This window comes from Protopterus annectens, chromosome 4.part0, assembly GCF_019279795.1.
Source record: "Protopterus annectens isolate FY-2018-M chromosome 4.part0, PAN1.0, whole genome shotgun sequence".
NCBI classification, from domain to species: Eukaryota; Metazoa; Chordata; order Ceratodontiformes; family Protopteridae; genus Protopterus; species Protopterus annectens.
Genome location: NC_056733.1, coordinates 427,161,465 through 427,185,459, shown reverse-complemented (window position 1 = coordinate 427,185,459; position 23,995 = coordinate 427,161,465). Strand labels below are relative to the sequence as shown.

Here is a 23,995-nt window from a genome sequence, read left to right as displayed (position 1 = left end):
CTAAGTCAGACTTGCCTCAAATGCATTGCACTGTACTACATGGCAGTGCAATCGTTAACACTAACTTAGTGCATCTAAAAAGACATTTGTGAAACCATCTACAGAATAGTTCCCACATCCATGCTGCCATCAGCTATGAAGGTCCACTTACTTTCTCAAGACAGAGCCATCAAAAACTCCTTCACTCTCTGAGCTTATTCTGTGTTTGGATCCACTTCTGTGGTAGATTTGTCCCTGGCAATATCCAGTGCCTTGTTGTTGGCATTCAGTATCATGTTGGATAGCTTTCATTACATCTGATGTAGACTCCTATTATTGCCACCCACATCACTGATGTCATTTATGACTCCCTGCCACACTTACTTACAAAACGTCTTGTCTGCTTTATCTTTATTTAAGATGCATGCGGCACATATGCAGAGTGTTTGTAATAAAACAATGTTCTCCTGAGTGATGAGCTTTTCCAGTGGTCCATGACAATTTATATATACCTGTAAGTTACACATCAGTTATTTTGTGTACATGGCTGACTATGAATGTCTCATATGACTGTTCATTGCCCCCAATTCCATACAGTGTCCACTTATCTTTCTCTTGTTCTGATGTGCTACTCCCCTCTTTCATATGCATTTTGCATCTTTGGTATGGCTACCATGGAACCTCTTCATGTATTAGTGTAATTAATCACTGTAATACACTACTCATCCCCTCCCCCCGCCACAACATGCATTGCAATGACTCACCTCCTGTACAGCGATCATGTCACATGCCCTGCATTTTGTATGCATTGACACCGGTGTGCCTCCCACTAACAGACAGGCATGGCACTGTCGTGCTACTGTGGTGCATTTACACACATACCTACAGTTTCCTCTATGTCCCATGTTGCAGCCAACCTTCAAGGGTGTTCAGTACAGGGCAAGGTAGCATTACCAGCTGCCCATCTTTTCTCAATATGCCTATATCAACTATTTCAAAATCTAAGGTCCTTCCACAGTAAAGTCTTGATTCCACTGCTGCTCTTATTGTGTCAGTCTAATTCACATTGTTGATGCTGCTTTTTATTGATAATTTGTGGCTTATAGCGCAGCCATTATGTTAATGAGGGAATTTATTGCAGGTGTGTCTGAATCTTTTCAGTAATACCCAACAGTAGTATATCTCAATCCAAGTCATGTGATATATGAATGTGTTTCAGTATACAGAGAGCTATCATTTGACACCTTGAGTAGTCCTGCCTGAGTACCTATGGCAACTTCAGGCACCGGGATGAGCAAGGCTCCTTCATGGTGATTATGGAACAGCATGAGTTTCTTATTCTTCTAACACAGAGACTTCTAGGAACACCTGCTGGGCCATTATGGTGGCCCTTTGTACAAGACTGGTGCATGGCATGATCATACTTAGATGGTTAGTGATGTCACTGGCATCACCAACTCTGGTGGGCATTGCAGCTATTGCTGTAGTGCACTGAGATGCCATCACTTCACGCTCCTTAGCCAGTTGGAAGCAAAAATTAAGAAGCGACAAACAAAGATTTGTTTTACTGTGAGCACAATTTTTTCTCTTTATCTCTTCTAAGCACAACACTGAACTACGTTCTTCCTACTTTCACCTACAGCATTATAGAAGCTGAATGATTATATAGAGGGATGTCTCAGGAGGCAGGAACACCTATCCCAGTGGTGAGGTGCAAAAACCATGAGTACTACTGCACAGTACAGCTTTACAATATATAAACAATTTGTGTACTGATGAGGTCTCCTTTTGTTTTCTCTTCCTTCTGCAAATCCTCCTGTAAGAATACCAGTGAAGCAGCAACAGTCCCCAGCCTGGGTCTTTCAATACCTCTCATGCTGGGGGCCCTAGTGGGCATGAGGCCTGCCTGAAAGTAGAGGGACAGAGGTCACCATGCTAAAGGCAACTTAGAAGACTCACTGGTGATCTCTGTGGTTACCTAGAATCAGCTGTATGGGCTGATGATGTCTGAGGTGCACCAACAGCTGAATGCTTGTCTCATGACTGGGAAATACCTCCTGATAGGCCCTGACCATCAAACGTCCAGAAACATGACATACGCACAATGTCAGTCATGATCATACCTGTTGCTTCTTTGGGTTGGCCTCTGGGATGGTGTGACATCTGTCCTATATACTGCTCTAAGCCCCACCCCTGTGTTATTCCATCTTGTCTGTTTCTGTTCCTATCTTGTTTGTCTACCAGTTCTTCCCATTACCAATTGTCCATATCCTGCCAGTATGTGGCCATCCGCTGTTATCTCCACCTTCTGTAACAATATCACCTCTGTCTATGTCTGTGTTTTATGTTTGTTTCTATGTCCCGCCAACCCTCCTTTCTTCCTCTATCCCTCCCAAATATTCCCCACTGCCTTCCTCTGCTTCCTATTTTCTTATAAAATATGAGATCTTTTCCCACAGAAAAGTACCTTTCCCTCCTACTTACGACTTATGTTTACTTGTGTGTGTTTTTCTTGCTTGATATTCACCTATATCTGATTTTGCTATCACTTCCCTCTTTCCTCCTCATTAATATGATGAACTGGGCTGTCACTTTGCTGTGTCAGCCATCCTTGACTTGTCTGCCATTCTGCATGTGGTAGGGATGTGATAGTTAGTTCTGAGTGTGACACACAGACCCCATGCATGGTCAAACACACTTTCCAGTGACATTGAATGCCCTCATCACTTGCACTTTGATAGGGTAACGCCTATATTAAATCTGCCTAATAGCACTGATCCCCATAACCTGGCTCCATTCATTTCTTATATACTCTGTTGTGTCAACACTATCTAAGCCCCGATTACTATCGGCTGCATAATGATACCATATTCATGAAATTTAGTGCTGTGTAGCTGTAAAGCTTTGTCTATTATTCCCAGCGTCAAACACCAATAACAACCAAAATATAACCTAAAAAACATTTTAAAGTTCTTATTGCATCACTCCTACATGTACAGCTCCACTTAAAATATTTATACATAACTTACTTGCTATTTTACATTTTCTCAGGGAGCAAAATGCCTTTAATGCTTATTTACATTGCAGCAGCCAAATTAAGTTACCTTTAGACAGTAACCAGATTAAAATGTCAAACAGTTAAGAAAAAACAAGCATTTACATGATGGGCTTTACCTCTTCACACCCACTTACTAAGCTAATGATTCCATAAACATGACCAGAGTAAATATCACATTGAAATGCAAAAGTCAACCAAACAGAAGTTGACTAAAGAGCAGATCGACATAAAAGAAAACGTATGTAATTAAGCACTATTATGTCAATGCAGACTCAGCAACCAATGGATATTTGTTCTGAACTGTGTTCTGCCTTCAGTCAGATGGCTACTCAGAGATGGAAGGTAGTCCACTGTTGTTGTTACTATATCAGTCCATCACATTGCCAGTCTTCCTGCCTTACATTGACCTTCAGCCTTGCCATACATGGTGCTTTTTTTTTCTAATGAGTCCAAAGTATGCCTGAAGTATGAAGGTTGAAGCCTTACCATCTGTGTTCTCAGGGAATACTTAGCTTTTATCTCCTCCAGTAATGACTAGCTTTGCTTTTTTCTGGCAGTCTGTGGTATATGCAATATTCTTCACAAACACTATAAATTATGATAAGCAAATATTATGGATGATCTTCATTTTCACCTTGTAATGTGGTAGCACAGTAAAGGTCAAATGAAAAACCTTCCTCTGATTTTCATACCTTGATTCTTTCTTTCATAAAGTCCTGCTTCTCTAATCATTTTTTGATGTATAAATTAAGCAATTAAGGGCAATTTATGTAGCTACTCCATATGCGTTTACCAATTTTCATCCATTCTCCTCCTTCTTATTCTATGTGAGCCATTTCTTCCAGATTGATGTAAAACTAGTGCATAAGAAATTAGTCTTCTTGTATGTTCATGCTTCTCCATGAAGCAGAGTTCTTGATAATTTATTGTCAGACACAATGTTAAAATTAATAATTTACACATAGATATCCTTTTGACATTTTTTTATCTTTTCAAGGATCCATCTTACATCTATGATGCTTTTTCTGTTCCTTGCTCTTTACTGAATCCAGCTTGCATTTCTATCAGTTCTTGTTGAAAATGTGGTTGTAATCTTCTCTGCATAATCTTGAGGAGAATCTTGCTGACATGGGATCAAAGTAATTGTGTGATAATTTCTAAAATCAGTTGGATCACATTTGTTTAGCATTTGTTATAAGATCTTTTCAGGTCAGTTGGCCACAATGCTGTCTTCCAAACTTCCTGGCAGAACCAACTAAATATTGCAACATGCTTCCCTGGAAATGCTATAGGTACCCTGCATTTTCTTCCTTACTATCTAAATATTGCAACATACTTCCTTGGAAATGCCACAGGTACCCAATGCTTTCTTCCTTACCAACTAAATATTGCAACATATTTCCCTGGAAATGCCACAGGTACCCATTGTTTTCCTCCTTACCAACTAAATATTGCAACATACTTCCCTGGAAATGCCACAGGTACCCAATGTTTTCTTCCTTACCAACTAAATATTGCAACATACTTCCCTGGAAATGCCACAGATGCCCAATGTTTTCTTCCTTACCAACTAAATATTGCAACACATTTCCCTGGAAATGCCACAGGTACCCAATGTTTTCCTCCTTACCAACTAAACATTGCAACATACTTCCCTGGAAATGCCACAGGTACCCAATGTTTTCTTCCTTACCAACTAAATATTGCAACATATTTCCCTGGAAATGCCACAGGTACCCAGTGTTTTCTTCCTTAGTATAGCTTTCCATGCAGCCTTAAGTTCTTCTTTCTTCACTATTGGTTCCTGATCACAAGGTACAGTTTGAAATGGTTTATGATCTGTTTAATCTTTGCAGTATAATGAATCAGTGTATTCTTTCTACCTTTTCTTAATATTTCCAGTATTATTCAACAGAGAACTTTGATCATTTTAGCATTCCATTCCAAGGCTGGCATTTTCTTTTTTGCAGTCATAGTTATAGGAAAGCCAGTCTTGTTCTTTCTCTAGTATTTTCTAATTCTTTCTCCTTGTATGTAACACTGTGTTTTCTTCTCTCTGTCTTTTCTTGGAACACACCAGAAAATTCAGCTAAGCTGCACAACTCCCTCTCCTTTATGTTTTTTATTTCCCCTCAGGCTTTTGTTTCTCTCCATTTCTGATCCAGAGCTCTAGCTGGGTCATGTGGCATCCTAAGCAGTTTCTCCAGGATGATTGGTGCACCCCTTCCCTCAACTCAAAGTTGAAGGCAAAAAAAAAAAAAAAACTCCACTGACAACTGTAACTATAGCAAAGGACATGCTACATTTACTAACATGATGATAACAACAATCATGGATGTATCAGTATCCATTTAAGAAGATGCAACATCACCCTGCTTCTTAAAAGAATGCCTGTACTGAGCATGTGCCCCATTATCAGCTGCCAGTTGTGCTCCGTAATAGATAGGACCTGGGACAGCCATAGTTATGGCACTGTCCTGAGCAACATTCAAGGTCTCATCAGCCAGTTGTTTTTGGCACTTCTGTTTTTTCACTGTTTGTAGGAACTTTTCACTTTTTTCAAATGCATCTTTCTTGGTATGCTTCAATAATTGTTTTGATACTCTGCCATTTGTACCTAATGTATGAAATAGTCTCACGGGGAGACTTTGAACTCGAGTAATATGTTTTCAAGACTATACTTTACTAAAGTCCCTGATGGACTTACTCTTTTTCTTCTTTAGCTTTATTTTGCTCACTAGTAGCTGGTGATGTGTAGTACATTCAGCCCAGGGTTTTATCTTTATGTTGCTGAGAGTTTCCATTTTTACTTCCACAAACACAGGCAGTTTTAATTCTGTAAAGTGCACTGGGTTCACTCCAGACTTGTAGTCACCACTTATGTTGCTGAAAGAAGATGCTGTTAATGCACAGGTTGGTTGTATTAAACAGAGACATTATCCTGCTTCACTTTTGTTATCAATCCCTTATTTAAAACAAAAATGCTTGGCATTATTCATTCCCTGCTTTTATCTCCCTGTTCCTAATTTCTTCACAGGGTCAGGATGTCGCATCAACAGTGATCATTACCGAGAGCCAATGTTCACACATCCTGGTGGCTAGCAGAGAGTCAGAAAGAGAAGCACTTTTTTATTTTCATAACAGAGGGTTTTCAGGTACTAAATTCATAAAATTAATACTACTGAATGTTTGTATAGGCTCAGTCCTGTTATTTAATAATAAACTCATTCTTAAACAGGCCTAGCTTTATGAAGAACATCAGTAAATCTTGGAGGAGCAAGTCTAAATCTCTGGGCAAAAACCATAACACTATGCATAAAATCATAGCAAATGAGAGGCATAGTTTACAAATTGTGTCAGTTTCACCTTGTGCTTGCTCATAAAACTGATTCACTTTATTCTTCTTCATCTTTGTTGTTGACAGATATAGCTGAATGATAGTCATAACATAAAATAAAATACTTGCTCAAGGTCAAAAACCAGGCACGTTGTTCATCTAAAAAACACTGTTCAAGTTCGAATAATGGTAAAAAGTTCAAGTCTATTCAGACCAAACCATTCAAGGTGTTTACCACAATGATGGTAGCAGTACAGCACATATGAGAGTTCAAATAAATCTTCAGGAATGAAGTAAATACTCCAAGCTTATGTTCCAAAGTGCTTCATTCAAGCTGTTATCAGGTTATTAAGAGTCTCTGCAGACCATGTATAATATAACCTTTAAATCAAGAGCTCAATACCATATTCTATACTAAAAATAGCAAATCCTTTTATTAACATATGTCCGGTAAGCGCTTTCGCCAAGCGGCTTTTCCAAACCATTAAAAATACAGCATTACAGAGAACACATTATGTATAATTCAAATTTAATTAGTTAATACGCATAATCAACAATGAATTAACTACATAAAGGAATATACTACACAATATAAATAAAAAATATTAATAAAATCAATCAAAACTCAAAAAAAACATCAAAATACATAAAAACTGTAAAACTGTAAATACTTAATGTACAAGGCTTAATAAAAGGAGAACTTTAACAAATTTATCTAAAGCTGATTCTCATATTCTTAAGTATTGGTTTTAATGGAATTTTATCATTAAGACCAGGGTAAAAATGTGCTTGTAACCTAATGATCCAGCTAGTTTCTATTTGTTCAGTATGATTTCTAAGGTCACCACCTCTAATGCTGGGTACGTTAGCATACATAACTAGAAATCTAAATGTATGTGTGCCATCATTCTCTAAAACATGTTTTGAAAGTGCATTGATGTTAGACTTAATACGAATTTGATAAAAATGCTCCCTAATTCTATCCTTTAGCCTCCTGTCTGTTTTACCGACGTAGAAGGCAGAACAGGGTGTACAAGTAGCAAGATAAACTACATGTTCTGTATCACAATTTGCATTAATATTAAATGTAAACACTTTATGTGTAATAGGGTGTATAAACATATTAGTAACAGAAATATAGGAGCAAAAATTACATCTATTACATGGTTTGGTACCCATGTAATCAATACTTCCAAAAGGGGGTTTCTGACCAGGAAAGCATAAAAGTCTATGTAAATTCTGAAGATTTATTTGAACTCTCATATGTGCTGTACTGCTACCATCGTTGTGGTAAACACCTTGAATGGTTTGGTCTGAATAGACTTGAACTTTTTACCATTATTCGAACTTGAACAGTGTTTTTTACATGAACAACGTCCCTGGTTTTTGACCTTGAGCAAGTATTTTATTTTATGTTTATTCTTCCGTTCTTTTTGCTCAAGATCATTCATTTGTTTGTGGTATTGGTTTTCATTTGGTTTATCTTTATTTGTACATTTTGTTACCACGACATAACCATGGCAGAATTAATTGATAATAATGTAGAACTACCATATAATCCTTACAAAGTGGTGAATAGCAAAACGTCATATTCACGCCTACAAGACTGTGTTACTGTTGACGTCAATCCATTGCTGCAGTTTGAACTCATAGCCGCCAACAGTGACAAAACTTTGAGCACCGCTGACTTTGAAATCTTGAATGCTGCTTTATCTTAGTTGGAATCTAATTTGCTCAAGTTAAAATGCTTACAAATGCAATGCTTCCACTTTGAAGCATGTATTAAGAAGAGAATTATACCAAGAGGGTTGAGAATTCTGAAAATGCCAATGACAGGGAATATGTTTCCAGAATTACTGTATCGCTGGCAACAGTTAAACATCGAAGTGAGCATCAATTATATGACATTGCTTAATGAATTCTTCATGCCTGAAGAGCTTGCTTTACAAGAACTCATAAAGAAACAACAAAATGACTTATTCTATAAATTTAAAGATAACATTGTTGAGCCGTTACTTGATCGCTTAATTGATAGCATTTCTCTGTTTGAAAAAATTTGTTGGAACAGAAGAAACATAAGCTGTTGAGAGACACTTATGACTTTTCACATGGCCAAGTCTTTACTTGGCCTAGACATAATAATAACAATTTAAATAGACAAAGCAATGGACATAGTAACCAAAATGGTCTATATGTGTTGAATACTTGTAATAATAGAGAAGTTAAGAATAGCAGGAATGTTTCTCTTAATACTATTGCATCTAATGCCAATGTTTTCACTAATGGTGATAATATTATTGAAGTCAACAACACTGGAAGTATAGCTGTCGTAGATAATGTTTCTTTAGAACCCAACACTAGTGCAAGGTCTGAACATGTTGATTCCAATAGTGGAATAAATATTTCCGTATCTATAATAAATAGGAGGGATAATTTGGGTTCAATGAGTACTGATGTTTCGTCAGGAAATGACTTGGTTGTTCGTAGAAAAACACCTATAACATCTAGTAGTCACAATTCTGTGGAACTTCCTAGCCCTTTCCCCATCTCCAACACATACAACAGTGGGAGAAGTCGCTCTATGAGCAGGGGGAGACAGAAAAGGAAGATGCCGGGAGGGGAAATGAAGGAACCCACCCTAAAAAAAATCTGGGAAAGAATAACCTAGTGTGGAATCTTTCACACAGACTACTAGATAAATAGGAATTAGAGGTCTTAAATAAAGGATTGTCATTTATACCCTCCATGAAAAGTAATATAGTGGATACTATTTTAGATGTTAAGTTGTTTGCACAAAATTTACAGTTAAAAATGTTATTTAATAATACTGTTACTGAAACATAGATGGCACTGTTTCGAAAATCAAGTGTTTTTGTACCTAATTTACATCCACTAGTGGATGCCTTCTGTAAAATTGTTGAGAAAGATATTTATTCTTTAGCAGATGAATATACATCTACACATAGAAAAGGTAATCTAACAATTAAACAAAAAAGAGCATTAAATAATTTGAGAAATGATAAAAACATTTTGATCAGACCAGCAAATAAAGATGGCCCAGTTGTAGTGTTAGCTAAAGATGTTTACTATCGATGTATGAAGGAAATATTAGGAGATACTAGGTTTTACAGCTCTATTGTTCTTTCAGATGTTCAAGCACATATTTTAAGAGTTTATAACACCTTAGATGATTTGTTTAAAACTGGTATAGTTACGACTGAAATGTATGAGATTTTACGGGTGGAGAACCGAACCATTCCGGTTATACAGGGCTTACCCAAGGTCCACAAAGACCCAATAAACCCTCCGATGAGACCAATAGTAGCAGGCCGAGAATGGGTTACTGTACCCTTATCGATCTTAATTGAAAAAACCCTGAGACCAGCAGTAGACTCTAATTTATATGCCTTGAGAGATTCTAAACATTTTCTATTGGCTTTATATCAAGGGACAAGTGCGTTACCAGATAATTATCCCTTTCTATTAGTTACTATGGATGTAAAGTCCCTTTTTACTAATGTTCCCAATGGAATAGGCTTGGAAAGTATACAACAGTATTTGACTAAGCATACAGATATGCTACCCAACAGGATAGATTTTATTTGTTTGCTATTGGAAGTAGTATTAGAAAATAATTTTTTTTCTTTCAATCAGAATTTATTTTTGCAGAAGGATGGCGTGGCTATGGGCACTTCTTGTGCCAATAGCTACGTCAAACTGGTGATGGCATTATGGGAAGAGCAAAAACTTTTCCAATTGGATCTTTATAAAAAATATGTCAGCTTTTATAGACGTTTTATTGACGATTTAATTTTTCTTTGGACAGGGAGTGAAGTAGAGTTAGGGAATTTTTTGCAGCAGGTAAATTCATTATCATATTTCTTAAAATTTACAATGACAGCATCAACACATCATATTGCTTTTTTAGACATATCGATTCAACGCCTAAGTAATGGTAAACTTAATATGGGCGTCCATAAGAAATCGTGTTACAAAAGTACATTATTACATAGGCATAGTATGCACCCCAGCTACGTCTTTAGCAACATCAAAAAGGGACAAGCAATTCGTGCATCCAGGTTCAGACAAATTTCGAAGTAGAATTAGGGAATTTACACAAAAGACTAGTAGACAGGAAATATAGAACAAGAGAAATTGATGCTGGTTTTCAGTATATTGAGAGCCTTAGACTAGACAGGGCATGCCCCATCTTTTCAGAACAAGGTAATGAAGTGTATAGGGCTGCTAGGACCGATATACTTTTAAATAAAGTGAAACAACAGAAAATATTGTTATTTTATACACAAGATATACAACAAACTAAGGAGATTTTTTACAAACATTGGAATATTTTAACTGTGGATCCGGTCATTAAAGGGATAGTAGGTGAACAACCACAGTTTCTATTTAGGAACAAGAAGAATTTACATAGACTTTTATGCTGTACTGCTACCATCTTTGTGGTAAACAGCTTGAATAGTTTGGCCTGAATAGACTTGAACTTTTTACCATTATTCGAACTTGAACAGTGTTTTTTACATGAACAACGTGCCTGGCGTTTGACCTTGAGCAAGTATTTTATTTTATGTTTATTCTTCCGTTCTTTTTGCTCAAGATCATTCATTTGTTTGTGGTATTGTTTTTTATTTGGTTTATCTGAATGATAGTCATGTTGACAACTGCATCTCACAGATGAACAGATATCAAGACTTCACTCATTGCATTATATTTCATTACAGTTCTTGTAGACTTTTTACTTATAATACCACCATTTCTGCTTTCTTTCATATTTAACATATAATATATAATATACTATACATATATGTCTATATATATATATATATATATATATATATATATATATATATATATATATAAAAACACTTTATAAGCTTGAAATCCTGAAATATCAAATTTCAGAATCTCGAGCCTATAAAGTCGACCGGATGGAAATTGTGAACCCAGAAATGTCGATCCGACAATGTCGAACCCGCGGAATGGATAGCGTGTTAGGTGAGTGTTGTTTATTTTAGGGTTTTGGGGAGGGATTGTGTGTTTGTGAGTGTGTTGGGACATTTTATGTGTGGGTTAGGGTAGGTATGTCAGAGTGTGAGTGTGTTATCGTTGGGAGTGGTGGTGTTTGTATGTCTGTGATGTGTGTTTGTGTGGGGGTGTGTGGAATATGTGGTGCTGGGTTGTCTATGTTATGGAGTGTAGTGTGACCTCGGAGTTATATATTAGTAGGGGGTGGGGAGCTTGCCCCCCATATGGGTGTGGCCCCCCTGCATATAGTAAGGGTAGGTGTGTGTGTTTGTTTAGTTGTGTGCATGTGTGTTGTATTGCATATATATATATATATATATATATATATATGTATACATATTTATATAAAAAACAAAAAAACTTCTTGTACTAGGAGAAAATGCAGACGCACAACCGATGAGTTTTAGTGCTTTCATTCTTTAATGTATAATCAGAACTTCATCAGAAATTATGCATTGAAGCAATGTTTAAATAGTAATTTGAAAGTCATAATATGTGTAGTAAACCAACCATTTTTGTGGACAGAATATTTAAAAAGAAACATATACAGTAGCCAATAAGAGTTAAACAAAATTACACTTTCAGGTAAAAAGCTATTAAAAACAACCAATCAGGTAGCTTGATGGAGTAATGGCAAAAACCAGAGTCAATTGAACCAGCTCAAAGTGCATTTCAAATTCAAGTTGTCATTAATTCCCGGTGCAGCCTCCACATTTAGACAAAGCTGCCACTTTAATTCCTTTACTTCAAGTAAGTTATTACAGTCTCCAAAAAATAAAGCCACCTGTTCTAATAAAAAAAATTGGAAATGGTTGAAATTAACACCTTAGACTATGTTTTGCTAATGCATTGCTACTATCAGCACTTCGTACCACAGCAGTGTTCCTTTATATGATCTGACAACCTTCTACTTGTCTTTCCTATGTAGAAAAAAGAACAAGTAACACAAATTCCTGCATATATAACCCCGCTGATGTAATGGTCAAAATACCTAGGAAAACTAACAGTAAGGTTATAATGCGTGAAGATGTATGTAATTCCAATAAAAACCTGCTGGTCTATCAGTAGCAATAATGTGCTCCAAAAGAAATGGTTTATCATTTTTTTCAAAAGAAAACCCTCAGTGGATCAGATCTCTTATACAAGAAACACGGTCCATCTCCTAAAGAATTACACAGATCAGTATTAGTGGAAACTATGTTCCAGTTTCTTGATACAATGTTTCTAGTCACTCCTGTGTCCCTAGTAATGGGAAGGGAAAACTGCAGTTCCAGTTCATTTGTTGTGAAGTAGGTTTATTAGGAACAAATCCAAATTTAAGGATTGGTTTATATTTAATGTAACATGCTGGGTAACCTGTAATGCAATGTGGTCAAGTAATTGTGCAGGGTAATGTCTTTACAAAAAAAATAAGGTTCCTTAAAGTGGTAGATTCCTTGACAAAGGTTTTGTTATCGAAGTATCTTTTCTGTGGATGTTGGAATTAATGCATTTTTTCGTATAGTCTATAGACACAGTTGTAGCTAGAAAACAGACTTCCAAACCACATCCTGGCACTACAAATTGTAGAAATTCAATACTGTGAGATAAAGACTGTACAAACTGATCTAACTCTTGTTTACTAACTGTCCAGGCAAAAAATATATTGTCAATATAACAACGATAGAACCTTGTATTTTTAAAACCAGGTAAATGGATTAAAGTTTCAAGTTCCCAGGTACTCAACACAAAGTTAACATATGCCAGGGCCATCCTAGCCCCCATAGCCATCCCTTAACTTGCTGAAACACCTTGCTATTAAAATGGAAAACATTTTTACAGAGCACAATAGAAATACTATGCTGCGGTCTGAAGTGCTGATAGTAGCAATGCATTAGCAAAACATAGTCTAACATGTTTTAATTGTAACCATTTCCATTTTTTTGTATTAGAACAAGTGGATTTATTTTTTGGAGACTATAATAACTTACTTGAAGTGAAAGAATAAAAGTGGCAGCTTTGTCTAAATGTGGAGGCTGCACCGGGAATTAATGACAACTTGAATTTGAAATGCGCTTTGCGCTGGTTCAATTAACTCTGGTTTTGGCCATTACTCGATCAAGCTACCTGACAGGCTGTTTTTTAATAGCTTTTTACCTGCAAGCGTATTTGTTTTTAACTTTTATTGGCCACTTTATATGTTTCTTTTTAAATATTATATCCAGAAAAGATAATTGGTTTACTACACACATTATTCAATGTTTTATTCAATTTCTGATGAAGTTCTGATACATTAAAATACGAAAGTGCTAAAACTCATTGGTTGTGTGTCTGCATTTTCTCCTAGCATAATAAGTTTTTTGTTTTATGTTGTTATTCAGTCTTCTTAGTCTTCAGATGGTTTTGTAGTCCAAGGAGGAAGGGTTACTGACGAAACCCGAAAGCGCTTATCCACTTTATTGCTCCACCAGGATTTTTATTACCATTTTTACCTTTCTTGATTGCTTTTAGTTCAAATAAATATTTTTATGCAGAGGCGCAATTGAGTATTTTTCGTGTGAAGCTGCAACTGAATATTTTTTGGACTATTGTTGTTGTTGAGTGAAGAATTTGTTCGCCTTGGCCAAAGTTTATGTACTGCTTTTTGTTGGATTTTGTGTTTTATTTACACACAGCACTCTCCAGTTGGTCTTCGTCTTTTTCTTTTTTGGATTTATATATATATATATATATATATATATATATATATATATATATATATATATATATATATACACATAGCTCTCTCTCTCTCTATGTATATATATATATATATATATATATATAAATATATATATATATATATATATATATATATATATATATATATATATATATATGTATATATATATAGAGAGAGAGAGAGAGATCATCTATATATAGATGATGTATATAGTTAGGGGTGTGTGGGGGGTACAGTATTTAGTTTAAGTTTGGGCAAGTGTTTACTTACCCAAGGAAAGCTTCAATGTCCCTGTATGTCAGGTTTCAGTATTTTCAGTCTCGCAAAAATAACCGTCGGTGTTCTGATCTTCGTTTTTTATACATATATATATATATATATATATATATATATATATACATACACACACACACACACACATACATTTTATATATATATATATATATATATATATATAGAGAGAGAGAGAGAGAGAGAGGGAGAGACATAGATACAGATATAGATATACATTTATAACTTTTCATCTAATCACTAATTACTAAACCATATTGAAAACACATTTCACTGAATCATATTTCATAGAAAATTTAACTTACAACAATTGTTCCTCAAAAACTTTTTTATCCCCATATCCCTACACCAACTTATTTAAATATACTAACTCCTAGGTTGCACAACTGTGGAGAAAAGAGAAAACACCGCTCACAGTGAATAACTGCTGGTACATAAACACAAATGTTTACAGATGAGGGTACAACATAAGGGTGAGTATTAGAAATGTACAACTGCTGTGCTAGACTAATTTGCCTTGTAATTCCTACAATCCTAAGATCCTAAGCCACAGTGAACTGTATTGTACACCTTTCACTCTTGCCAGCCACCTCTCTACATGTATGCATTGCTTTTTTTGATCTCTTTGTCAGTCACTTCTCGTTTACCTCTCCTTTCGCATGTCAACATCAGTTTCATCCCCACTGGGTGTCATTCTTAGCCTGTTCTTCCTCAAATGATCTTTCTCTCATATAGTCTCTCTTCAACCAGCTCTTTAGTGAGCTTATGCAGCCATATTTTACTTTTTTTGTCCAGTGTGTACATCTGTAGTCTAACCAGATTTTCCCAATAACTCAGTCTTTCCTTTCCCTTCATCATAACTGTTATCCTGCTATTCTTGTCTGCTTCTTCTCTGCTTCTTCTGTTGTCTTTTCCCTAAACCATCTTTGTCACTGCATTCATTGCTCTGAATGTGGTCTTATAGAGTAGGCAGATCACCTCTGTCTCCCTTGAGTCCACTTTCCTGGCTGTATAACCAGCATCTTGTTACTTATTTGGCCTTTGCGACTGCTGCCTCCTTATTGTACTAAGGTCATTCTCTTTCTGTGCAGTGAATAGTGAAACATCCATGAGAGACAGATGTTTCAGGTTGGGGGTGAGGTATAGAGGGGCATGTAGTGACTGGAAGCTAACATTTTATGTATATATTTATTTAAATGTTCACTATGATAAAAGAAGCATGTATGTGATATGAACTGTATGCAGCATCAGTTGGAATTGCATTAAGAATAACTGTGCAGTAATTTCTTCCAAAGTCTGAATGACGCACATACTTTCACCTGAATATTTGAGTATACCATTCACAAAGACTGCTTTGGTAACATAAACGTGGATGACATACAGTAAAGGGGAAGAGAATGAGATCAACAAGCAATATTAATGAAATACCTTGATTCTTGTGTAATGTTTGGGCACTTCAGTACAGTGGTGAATGCAAGTCGTGATTGCTGAAGAGTAGCGACTCTATACTTTTCTTCTGTTTCTAGCCATAGACCTGGTAGCCCCCTATGAACTTTATATTATGAATCTGGAATTTATTTACTTTATTTAAGTGTTTACCAGGGTAGTATATTGATCAAGCTGACCATTGGAGGGCTGTGATGTTTTTGGTGGAGGCTGAACATAATGGTAGTTCGTGGGTGAATAGTATGGTTTTGTCAGTAGCCGAGTCTGTCAGTAGTGGCAGAAAGTTGGATAGCTTCTTGGCACAAAAGAGTAGCTAGTTGATTTTTGACCTGGTATTTTTTATTTTGAATTTTAAAATTATTTCTAACCATAGTCCTGGCAGCCCCCTGTACACTTAATGTTATGAATTTGGAATCTATTTATATAAGAGCTTACGAGGGTAGTGCACTGATCAGGCAGGATCCAAAAATCAGATCTTTAGTTTTGTTGATGTTAAATAGATGTTTGTTAGAGTTGAGCCAGTTGCTCAGCGCTAGGAAATTATATTGGAGAAGGGTCTCCATGTCTTTGTTACTGGAGCTAGGTCTGTAAATGGCCATGTCGTCTGAGTATAGTAGTAATGGAAAATCGTATAGGTCCAATGGAAATTTATTAATAAAGATGGAGAATATTATTGATTCTTAGGGTCATCAGATTATAAGGGTTCTACCAGTGAGAGGGATTAACCTATTTTAACTTTTAAAGGTCAGTTGTAAGAAAGACCTTGAAAGAGGTAGTAACCTGTGGACTGATGCCTCTGTCAACAAGGTGGAAGAACATTATGGAGTGATCGACAAGATCAAATGCTTGAGTAAGATCAAGGAACAGGGCACCAGTAAGGTTGCTTCTAGCAATATTTTATAGACTGTTACATATAAGAGTTCAAAGGACAGTCATGGTGCTAATGCCTAGTCAGAAATCATGATGCTTACTGAAGAACAGGTGCTGTTGATTGCATATGAGTTTTTCAAGAATTGATACAAGGGGTTGGTCAGACAGAAATAGGGTGAAGAGAGTTGCAGAGGAAGGTTTTGGCTGGTTGGGAACACGTGGCCAATCAATCTTTCAATACGGTGGGCATGATGCTTGAAATAAGTGAAAGACTGTATGTGTACTACAGTTGGCTAGTGACATATTCTCAAAAAATGTAAATGTGCTTTAAGTGAGCTAGTGATATATTCTCTAGAGTGGTAGATGAATCAGTGCCAGAGACTATCTGAGCCAGTAGGACATGCGTCAAGTTGGGTTTCCTTGAAAAACTGTATTATGTTTTTTGTTGCAATTGGTCTGAAATAGAATGGTAGTCCAGTGGAGAGAGTTGTAGGGGGAGGGTGTGGAATGTACATGGTAGATTAGCGAATTCTAAGAGGAAGTCAGTGGATATGAGATGGCCCTTTTGACACTGGATTGTATCCCTGAGTAGCCAGATTTTTTTATGTGCTGTGATCTTTTAGGAGGTTGACTTCATGTCAAAATAGTTTTGGTGAGTATAGGAGTAAAGTCTGCTTAGATGTATAGCATTTGTATTTATGTCATCTGACTGCTTGTTTAGTAATGTTGCATAGTACAGTGAATTTGTTTCAGGTGGATGGATGTAGGTTTTGTTTCCATTGTTGCCATGCCTCATCACATAGTTCCATGATGGTTTTGAGCTGTGAGCCATTCTGTTTTGCTTTGTTTGAAAAGTCTTCTTATTATGAGGAAATAGGTGTTTTGTAGCTCAAGAAGAAGCAGCACAGTGGTATAGTGGGTAGCACTGTTGCCTCACAGCAAGAGGTTCTCATGTTTGATTCATAGACTGGGGTGCTTTCTGCATAGAGTTTGCATGTCCTCCCTGTGTTTGAGTAAGTTTTGTTTTGTGCTTTTAGTTTTCTCCCACATTCCAAAGGTGTGCAGTAGATGGACTGGGCACTCTAAATTGGACAAAGATGTGAGTGTACGTGTGCCTGGTACAGAACAACTGAGGCAAGTCTAGCCACCCAGAAGTGTGAACATTGGTTCTAGATGATGGCAACTGTTGATGTAACACCCCAGTCATATGTGTAAACATGGGATAAAGGAATTGTGAATGGATGGATGGATGGATGGATGGATACAGTTACACTGTTTGCATCTTATAAAGAGGATAGGGAGGCCAGTCTATCGAAAAGTGGGATATTTTAAGATTGGTGATGCTTTCTACAAATTTGAGTCTGAATATATGTTTGGCTGGAAATCTAATTGACAGGATATGCATTTTGAAAATTATGGGCAATAGCCACTGAAAGTGGGGAAGGTGGCTAGTTATAAATGAAAAGTTACTTAGCTGGTTGCTGATTAGGAGGTCTAGTAAGGTGTGCTGGTTTGGGATGGGACTGGGTGTGGATGCCTTGATTCTCTAATAAGCTGAAATAGCTGTATATCTGCAAGGCATTCTTTAAAGTCAGTAGTGGAGGGGCCTATGATGTTTATGTTAAAGTTTCAAAACTGAGTACTTGTTTCTTTGGAGAGCATGTTATTAATAAGTCCTTAGAATCTGTGGACAGTGGATGATGGCAGGTAGACTATGATAATGTAGAGATAGTATAATTTATTTGAGGGGATTTTTATAAGTAGCCAGTTGGAGTCATATTCGGAGACAGCATGCAGTGATGGAGAGGTTGAGGTAGGATTTGTACTGGAGTAGAATACAATCACTTGGTCTATTGTCTGGTCTAGAATCAAAAAAGTAGCTGTAGCTTGTAAAAAAAAAGTGATGGATGTTGAGGTAGCTGATTTTTCAGTCATGATTCTGTAACTGCAATACTACCTGGAGAGTGAGTGTCGAGGAATGCATTAACTTGATCTAGCTTATTCCACTCATTTTTGGCATTATTAGGGAGTAAGAAATGGAGTGATGGAGGTGGGTAGATGAGGTTTGGAACAGTAAGGGGGTGACCCACGGCTAAATCTTAGGAGTTGAATAAGTATGACAGGAGTTAGTTTGGAAAGATATTTGGGAAGGGTAAGTTGGTGGTTGGATGATTTGGGATTGGTTGCATATAATAATATGAAGTGTGCGTGTGTTTTGGGCTGCATTTTGTGGAATGATTCTTAAGGACTGAGAAGTGGTGGTGTCAGAAAAGGAATGAGGAGTATGTAAGGCTTACACTGGGAGTGAGTATGGATGAGTGGTGGAGAGAATAACTGGAGTTATTTGTTTAGTAGGTTTAATTTATGAGCAAATTATTAGAGACAGACTAATGCAGAGTAGAAGCAACATGGTGAAACATGTGCAGGGAATTTAAGAAATGTCAGGTGGTAGAGCTTAGGAAAAGTGGAAATATTAGAAATATATGGAGTTGCCTGAATATTTAGCCTTAGGAGGTGTAGAAGACTGAGAGGTAATGTAGGGGGATGGGCTTGGGAGAAGAGGTACCATGATTGTTGCTTCTAAAAGTTCTTGTGTACCATGACTTGATAGAATGGAGGATGAGGAAGGGCTGGTGAGGGCTATGGTTAGTTAAGATATAACAGTGGAAATCCTGGGGGAGGTGAATGGAGAAGAGTGGATGAGGGAGTGAAGAGAGATGGAAACTGTTTGTCAAATAGTAGCTAATCAGTGTACTTGTGCACACATTGGCTACTCGTTTGTACACATTAGTTAACATGCAAAGTATGTAAGAGATTTAACAACAGATTTTAATCTATCAAAAATTTTTTGTCAACTTTAAAGTAAATTTCAGTCTATCAGAAAAGTTTTTCTAGATCCACTCCAAGGTGTAGAGGAATAAAACCCTAACTGCTTATAAGATGACTCGAGTTTGAATGGTGGCTCAGGTGCCTGTAGGAGCTTGCAGGGGAGGATGTGCATGGCAACTGTTGCCTGCTCTCCTGTCCTGTGGACAGGGAGATGAGTCTGGCTCTTCACGTGCGTGACACCTAGCAGGACTATGTTTATAACATATGGAGCCTGGGTCTTTCAAGATCACACTGCCTGGTGCATTCATACCTTAAGCCAGCAGAAATCCTCAGAGGCAACTATAGCAGAGCTTGGAAGAGCCATCACAATATACAGACAATTGATGAATAATTAGATTTTCAGAGATACTAGAGCAGGGTGACAAAAGAGCATTATAGTGATAACTGCTCAACTCCAGGAAACCCATTTTGCATAGTCCTAAGGCTATTTGATTTTTTTTTTAATAATTCAAATTCTTACATTCTCTACAGTATAGGAGCTTGAGGTTCTGTTTGGTTGCTGATATGTGGCTGTCTTTTGGTTTGCAGAATTTGGATTGTGGGAAACCTTATGGTGTCTGTTATACATTTCATCAAGAGAGCCATGGGTTGCTGAATGCTTGCATTAGGGAAGCGTGTTATACACTGTATGACGTATATTTTTCAAATATGAGTTGATCTGAAGGACACTGGGGATATGAAGGATTGTTAGCATGAGTGGCACAGTTTTGGTAGAGTTTTCTGTCATTATATTACTTGATGCTGTTGAGCATCAGGTGTGGAACTTGATTTTTGTTAGGAAGGGTAGGAATTATAGAATTATTAATTCTGTCATAGGGTACTCAAATACACATGCTCAACTATGGACGGTTTAAATATCATTAGCACACCTTTGGAATGCCTTTTGGGTGTAGAATACAATGGGAGTACCTTGCAAAGATACATGCATGGGGGGATTTTCAAGCTCTCTACAGAATGCTTCCCAGTTGAGAATTGAACTGCTGAAGCAGGTGTTGTAAGGCAGCAGTGCTAACTGCCACAGCCAAAGGTTTTAAAGGTAACAATAGCAGCTAATGCCAACTACCTCCTAACACTGCATCTTTTAGCTGTCTACATTTCTGTTAATATTGCTTGATTTAACTGCTCTGTCTCATACAAACCCAAATTGAGTAGCAATTTTTTTTCAGCATGTTCATGTCTGTCCTCAGAATCATCATCATCATTATCTGCAACCCCCTTTGCCTTACTTCTTCATATTGTCTGGGTGTCTTGTCAATTGTTGCCACATTTCTTGATACAGAGTCACTCTCCTATCTACTTCAACAGTCATGCTCTATTGTCACAGGTCTTCACTTAATGCATCCACCTCTTGGCTTAGATGTCCCATCTCCTCCTGCCTTGTTCATGTTTCTCCTAAATCTTTGGTACATGTCATTACTGTCTGCTTTCATGTTCATGTGACCAAACCACTGTAATTTTTCTCCTTTACCGTAGCTGCAATTGGAGTTAAATTGGCTTCAACTCTAATGTCCTGATTCCATCTATCCCACAGTGTAAATCCTACTTTAAATCTCATGTACTTCTTTTCCATCACCTCAAGTTTTCTCAGCTGATGTACATTCGCTGCCCATATTTCTGTGTTTACAGAAGAAACCCAACATTTTCTACAAATTATGCTTCAACTTCTTTGGCATTCTTCTGTCATACACAGGTCTATATTAGATTATCGAAGTTTCAGAACTTTGAACACCATATGGTCAACACCATATGATCAAAATTCAAAAACTTCGAAAATCTAAAAAAAAAAAACCAAAAAAACAAAAGTAAGTGCTTTAAGCAGGGGGGCAAGTCCCCCTGTACCCCCCACATCCCCTACTACTTAAATATACCAACTCCGAGATCGCACTTTAACGGAGAATTGTGCGGAAAGGAAAGATTTCCCTTTCCTATGTTGTAGCACAATCTCGTAGTTGGTATATTGAAGTAGCGGGGGTATGGGGATGCACGGGGGCTTGCCCCCTGTTAAAACACTTTTAGTTTACTTTCCTTTGTTTTTTTTTTGTTTTTGTTTTTTTTTTTTTTGTCCCGTTTGATTCTCAGCTAGAGCGTCTTCTGTGTGGAGGCATACATGAATGGGGCATGCCTTCGCTGAAGGTTGTGCGTCAGGGCTGGTAACCCGGTACGTAAAAATCCACTACCAATCATTAGCGGACAGGAGTTCCGCTGTGGCGACCCCTAACCGGGAAAAGCCGAAAGACACAAATTAAGTTCTGATTTTCAGATCTGAGAGCTCTGTTGGGTGTATAAGGGGGAGGGATGTTAGTTAGAGCGGGACATTTTGTTGGGTGAAATATGAGTCTATGTGCAGTAGTGAGGTGGAGATAGTCTAGGTAGTTTTGGAGTTCAAGCCAATTCAGGGATTGTAGGGTTAGGCAGTGATGGGTGGTATTTTTAGATTTTGAGGCAAATTTAGAGATTTTGTTGTAGCAGTTTTCTAGTTTAGAGGTGATAGAGGAGGACAGGTTGGTTAGGAGAGGGGCTCCATATAATAAGGAAGGAAGAAGATAAGTTGAGGCCAGAGTTTGCCTGGTAGAGTTGGAGAGAAAGTGATTATTCCTATTCAGCATACCTAGCTTTTGGTGGGTTTTCTTAATATTTTGTTGAATATGAATATCAAACTTGAGGTGTTCATCTACAGTAATGCCAAGTAGTTTGGCAGAGGGGACTACTTCTATAGGTGAGTTGGTTTGACTATAGACTTGGAAGTTGTTTTTATCGTATGAGAGGGTCTTTGTGGGAGGGAATAGTAGAATCTTTGCTTTATTTGCATTGAGAGAGAGGTGGTTTTGGTGCATCCAGTTTTCAGTTGTTGAGAAGGCAGTTTGGGTTTTAGTCAGCTATTCAGAGAGGTTTGAGACAGAGCAGACTAAGGTTGAATCATCTGCGTATTGAATGATTTTAGCATCGGGAATAGCAGTGTGAAAGTTATTGATGAAGATGTTAAAAAGCATTGGCCCAAGGATGGATCCCTGTGGTACACTGGTTGGTGTAGGTAGGAAGGAAGAGATGGAGTTCTTCCATTTGACTGCCTGTGATCTGACTGATAGATAGCTGGAGAACCAGGATAAAGCATTATGTGAGAGATTAAGGTTTGAGACATGACAGAGAAGGTGCTTGTGGGAAACAGCAACAAAGGCTTTAGACAGATCGAGTAAAACAGTAGAAACTAAGTGACCTGACTCTCGGGCTTGATTGACAGTTTCTAGGAAAGAGAGTAGAGCGGTTATTATGCTATGGCCTAGACAGAGGCCATGCTGGGTAGGAGTGAGAAGATTGTTTTGGGTCAGGAAAGGCATAAGTTGGAGGTGGATACATTTTTCTAGGATTTTGGAGATTGGTGAGAGCAAAGCAATGGGGTGAAAGTTTGAGATGCTGGTATTTTTGCCTCCTTTATGAAGAGGAAGAATATAAGCTGAGCACCAGAGTTTGGAGATGTATGATTCTTTTATGGATCGGTAGATAATGATGCTGATTGGGAGTGCAATGCCATCAGCAGCATATTTTAGGAAGGAAGAGGAAATATTGTCGGGAGCGTTAGAGCAAGGTTTATGTTTGGACAAAAAGTTTTTTTATAAAGTTAGTGGAGATGGGTTTGAGTTCAAACAGATGAGGTGAGTTAGAAGGGGAAGAGTGTAGAGCAGTTGGGCTATTATTGGGAAATGTCTTGGTGAGGGTAGTAATAGTGTCTATCAAAAATGAGTTAAATTCAGAGCCTAGTTCGAGATCAGATTTACTTGGGTCAGGACAGGGATTATTCTTGGAGCCTGGATTGAGGAGTGAGTTTACTGAGTTCCAGAATTTTGGGGGGGGTTTATTGCTATTGGACTGAAGTTTGATATAGTAGGATTTTTTGTCTTTGGTGAATAGTCGTTTTGCACGGTTGCAGAGCTGTTTATATTGGAGCAAGTTATTGTCCAGTTTATTGTTTTGGTAAAGCTTCCATAGTTCGTCTATGTGATGCATACTCTGTTTTGTCTCTTTGGATAGCCAAGGAGCAGTTTTAGTTTTTATCCTCTTGTTTCTTAGTGGGGCTAGTGAGTTTAAAGTATCAAGGAAGGCAGAGTTGAAGTATTCTATAGCCTTGTCAAGAGGAAGGATGTTTAGAATTTGTCAGTTCATTTGTTTGAAAGTATTTGAGAAAGTAGTTGGGTTGAAGCTACTGAGGTTACGAGTTTGAATGTACTGATGCTGGTGTAGGGAGGAACTAGTTGAGCGATGCATGAAGGCTGGGAGGTGGTCGCTAAAGGTATCAGGAATTGTGCCAGAACTGATTATTTTATTTGGATCTGAGACTTGGAACCAATCTATAGTGTATCCGGGAGGGTTCATTTTGTTAGGTCGA

At 37.4% G+C, this 23,995-nt stretch overlaps 1 protein-coding gene across 1 annotated transcript in view; it reads right to left on the bottom strand.

Annotated features, from left to right (window-relative positions):
• LOC122800256 (2'-5'-oligoadenylate synthase 3-like) overlaps positions 1-23,995 on the bottom strand; it is a 340,294-nt gene that overhangs the window by 138,674 nt on the left and 177,625 nt on the right. The window contains exon 8 of the mRNA XM_044069747.1: positions 5,745-5,936. Within this exon, the coding sequence (XP_043925682.1) occupies positions 5,745-5,936 (192 nt within the window). The remainder of the gene's footprint in view (positions 1-5,744; positions 5,937-23,995) is intronic.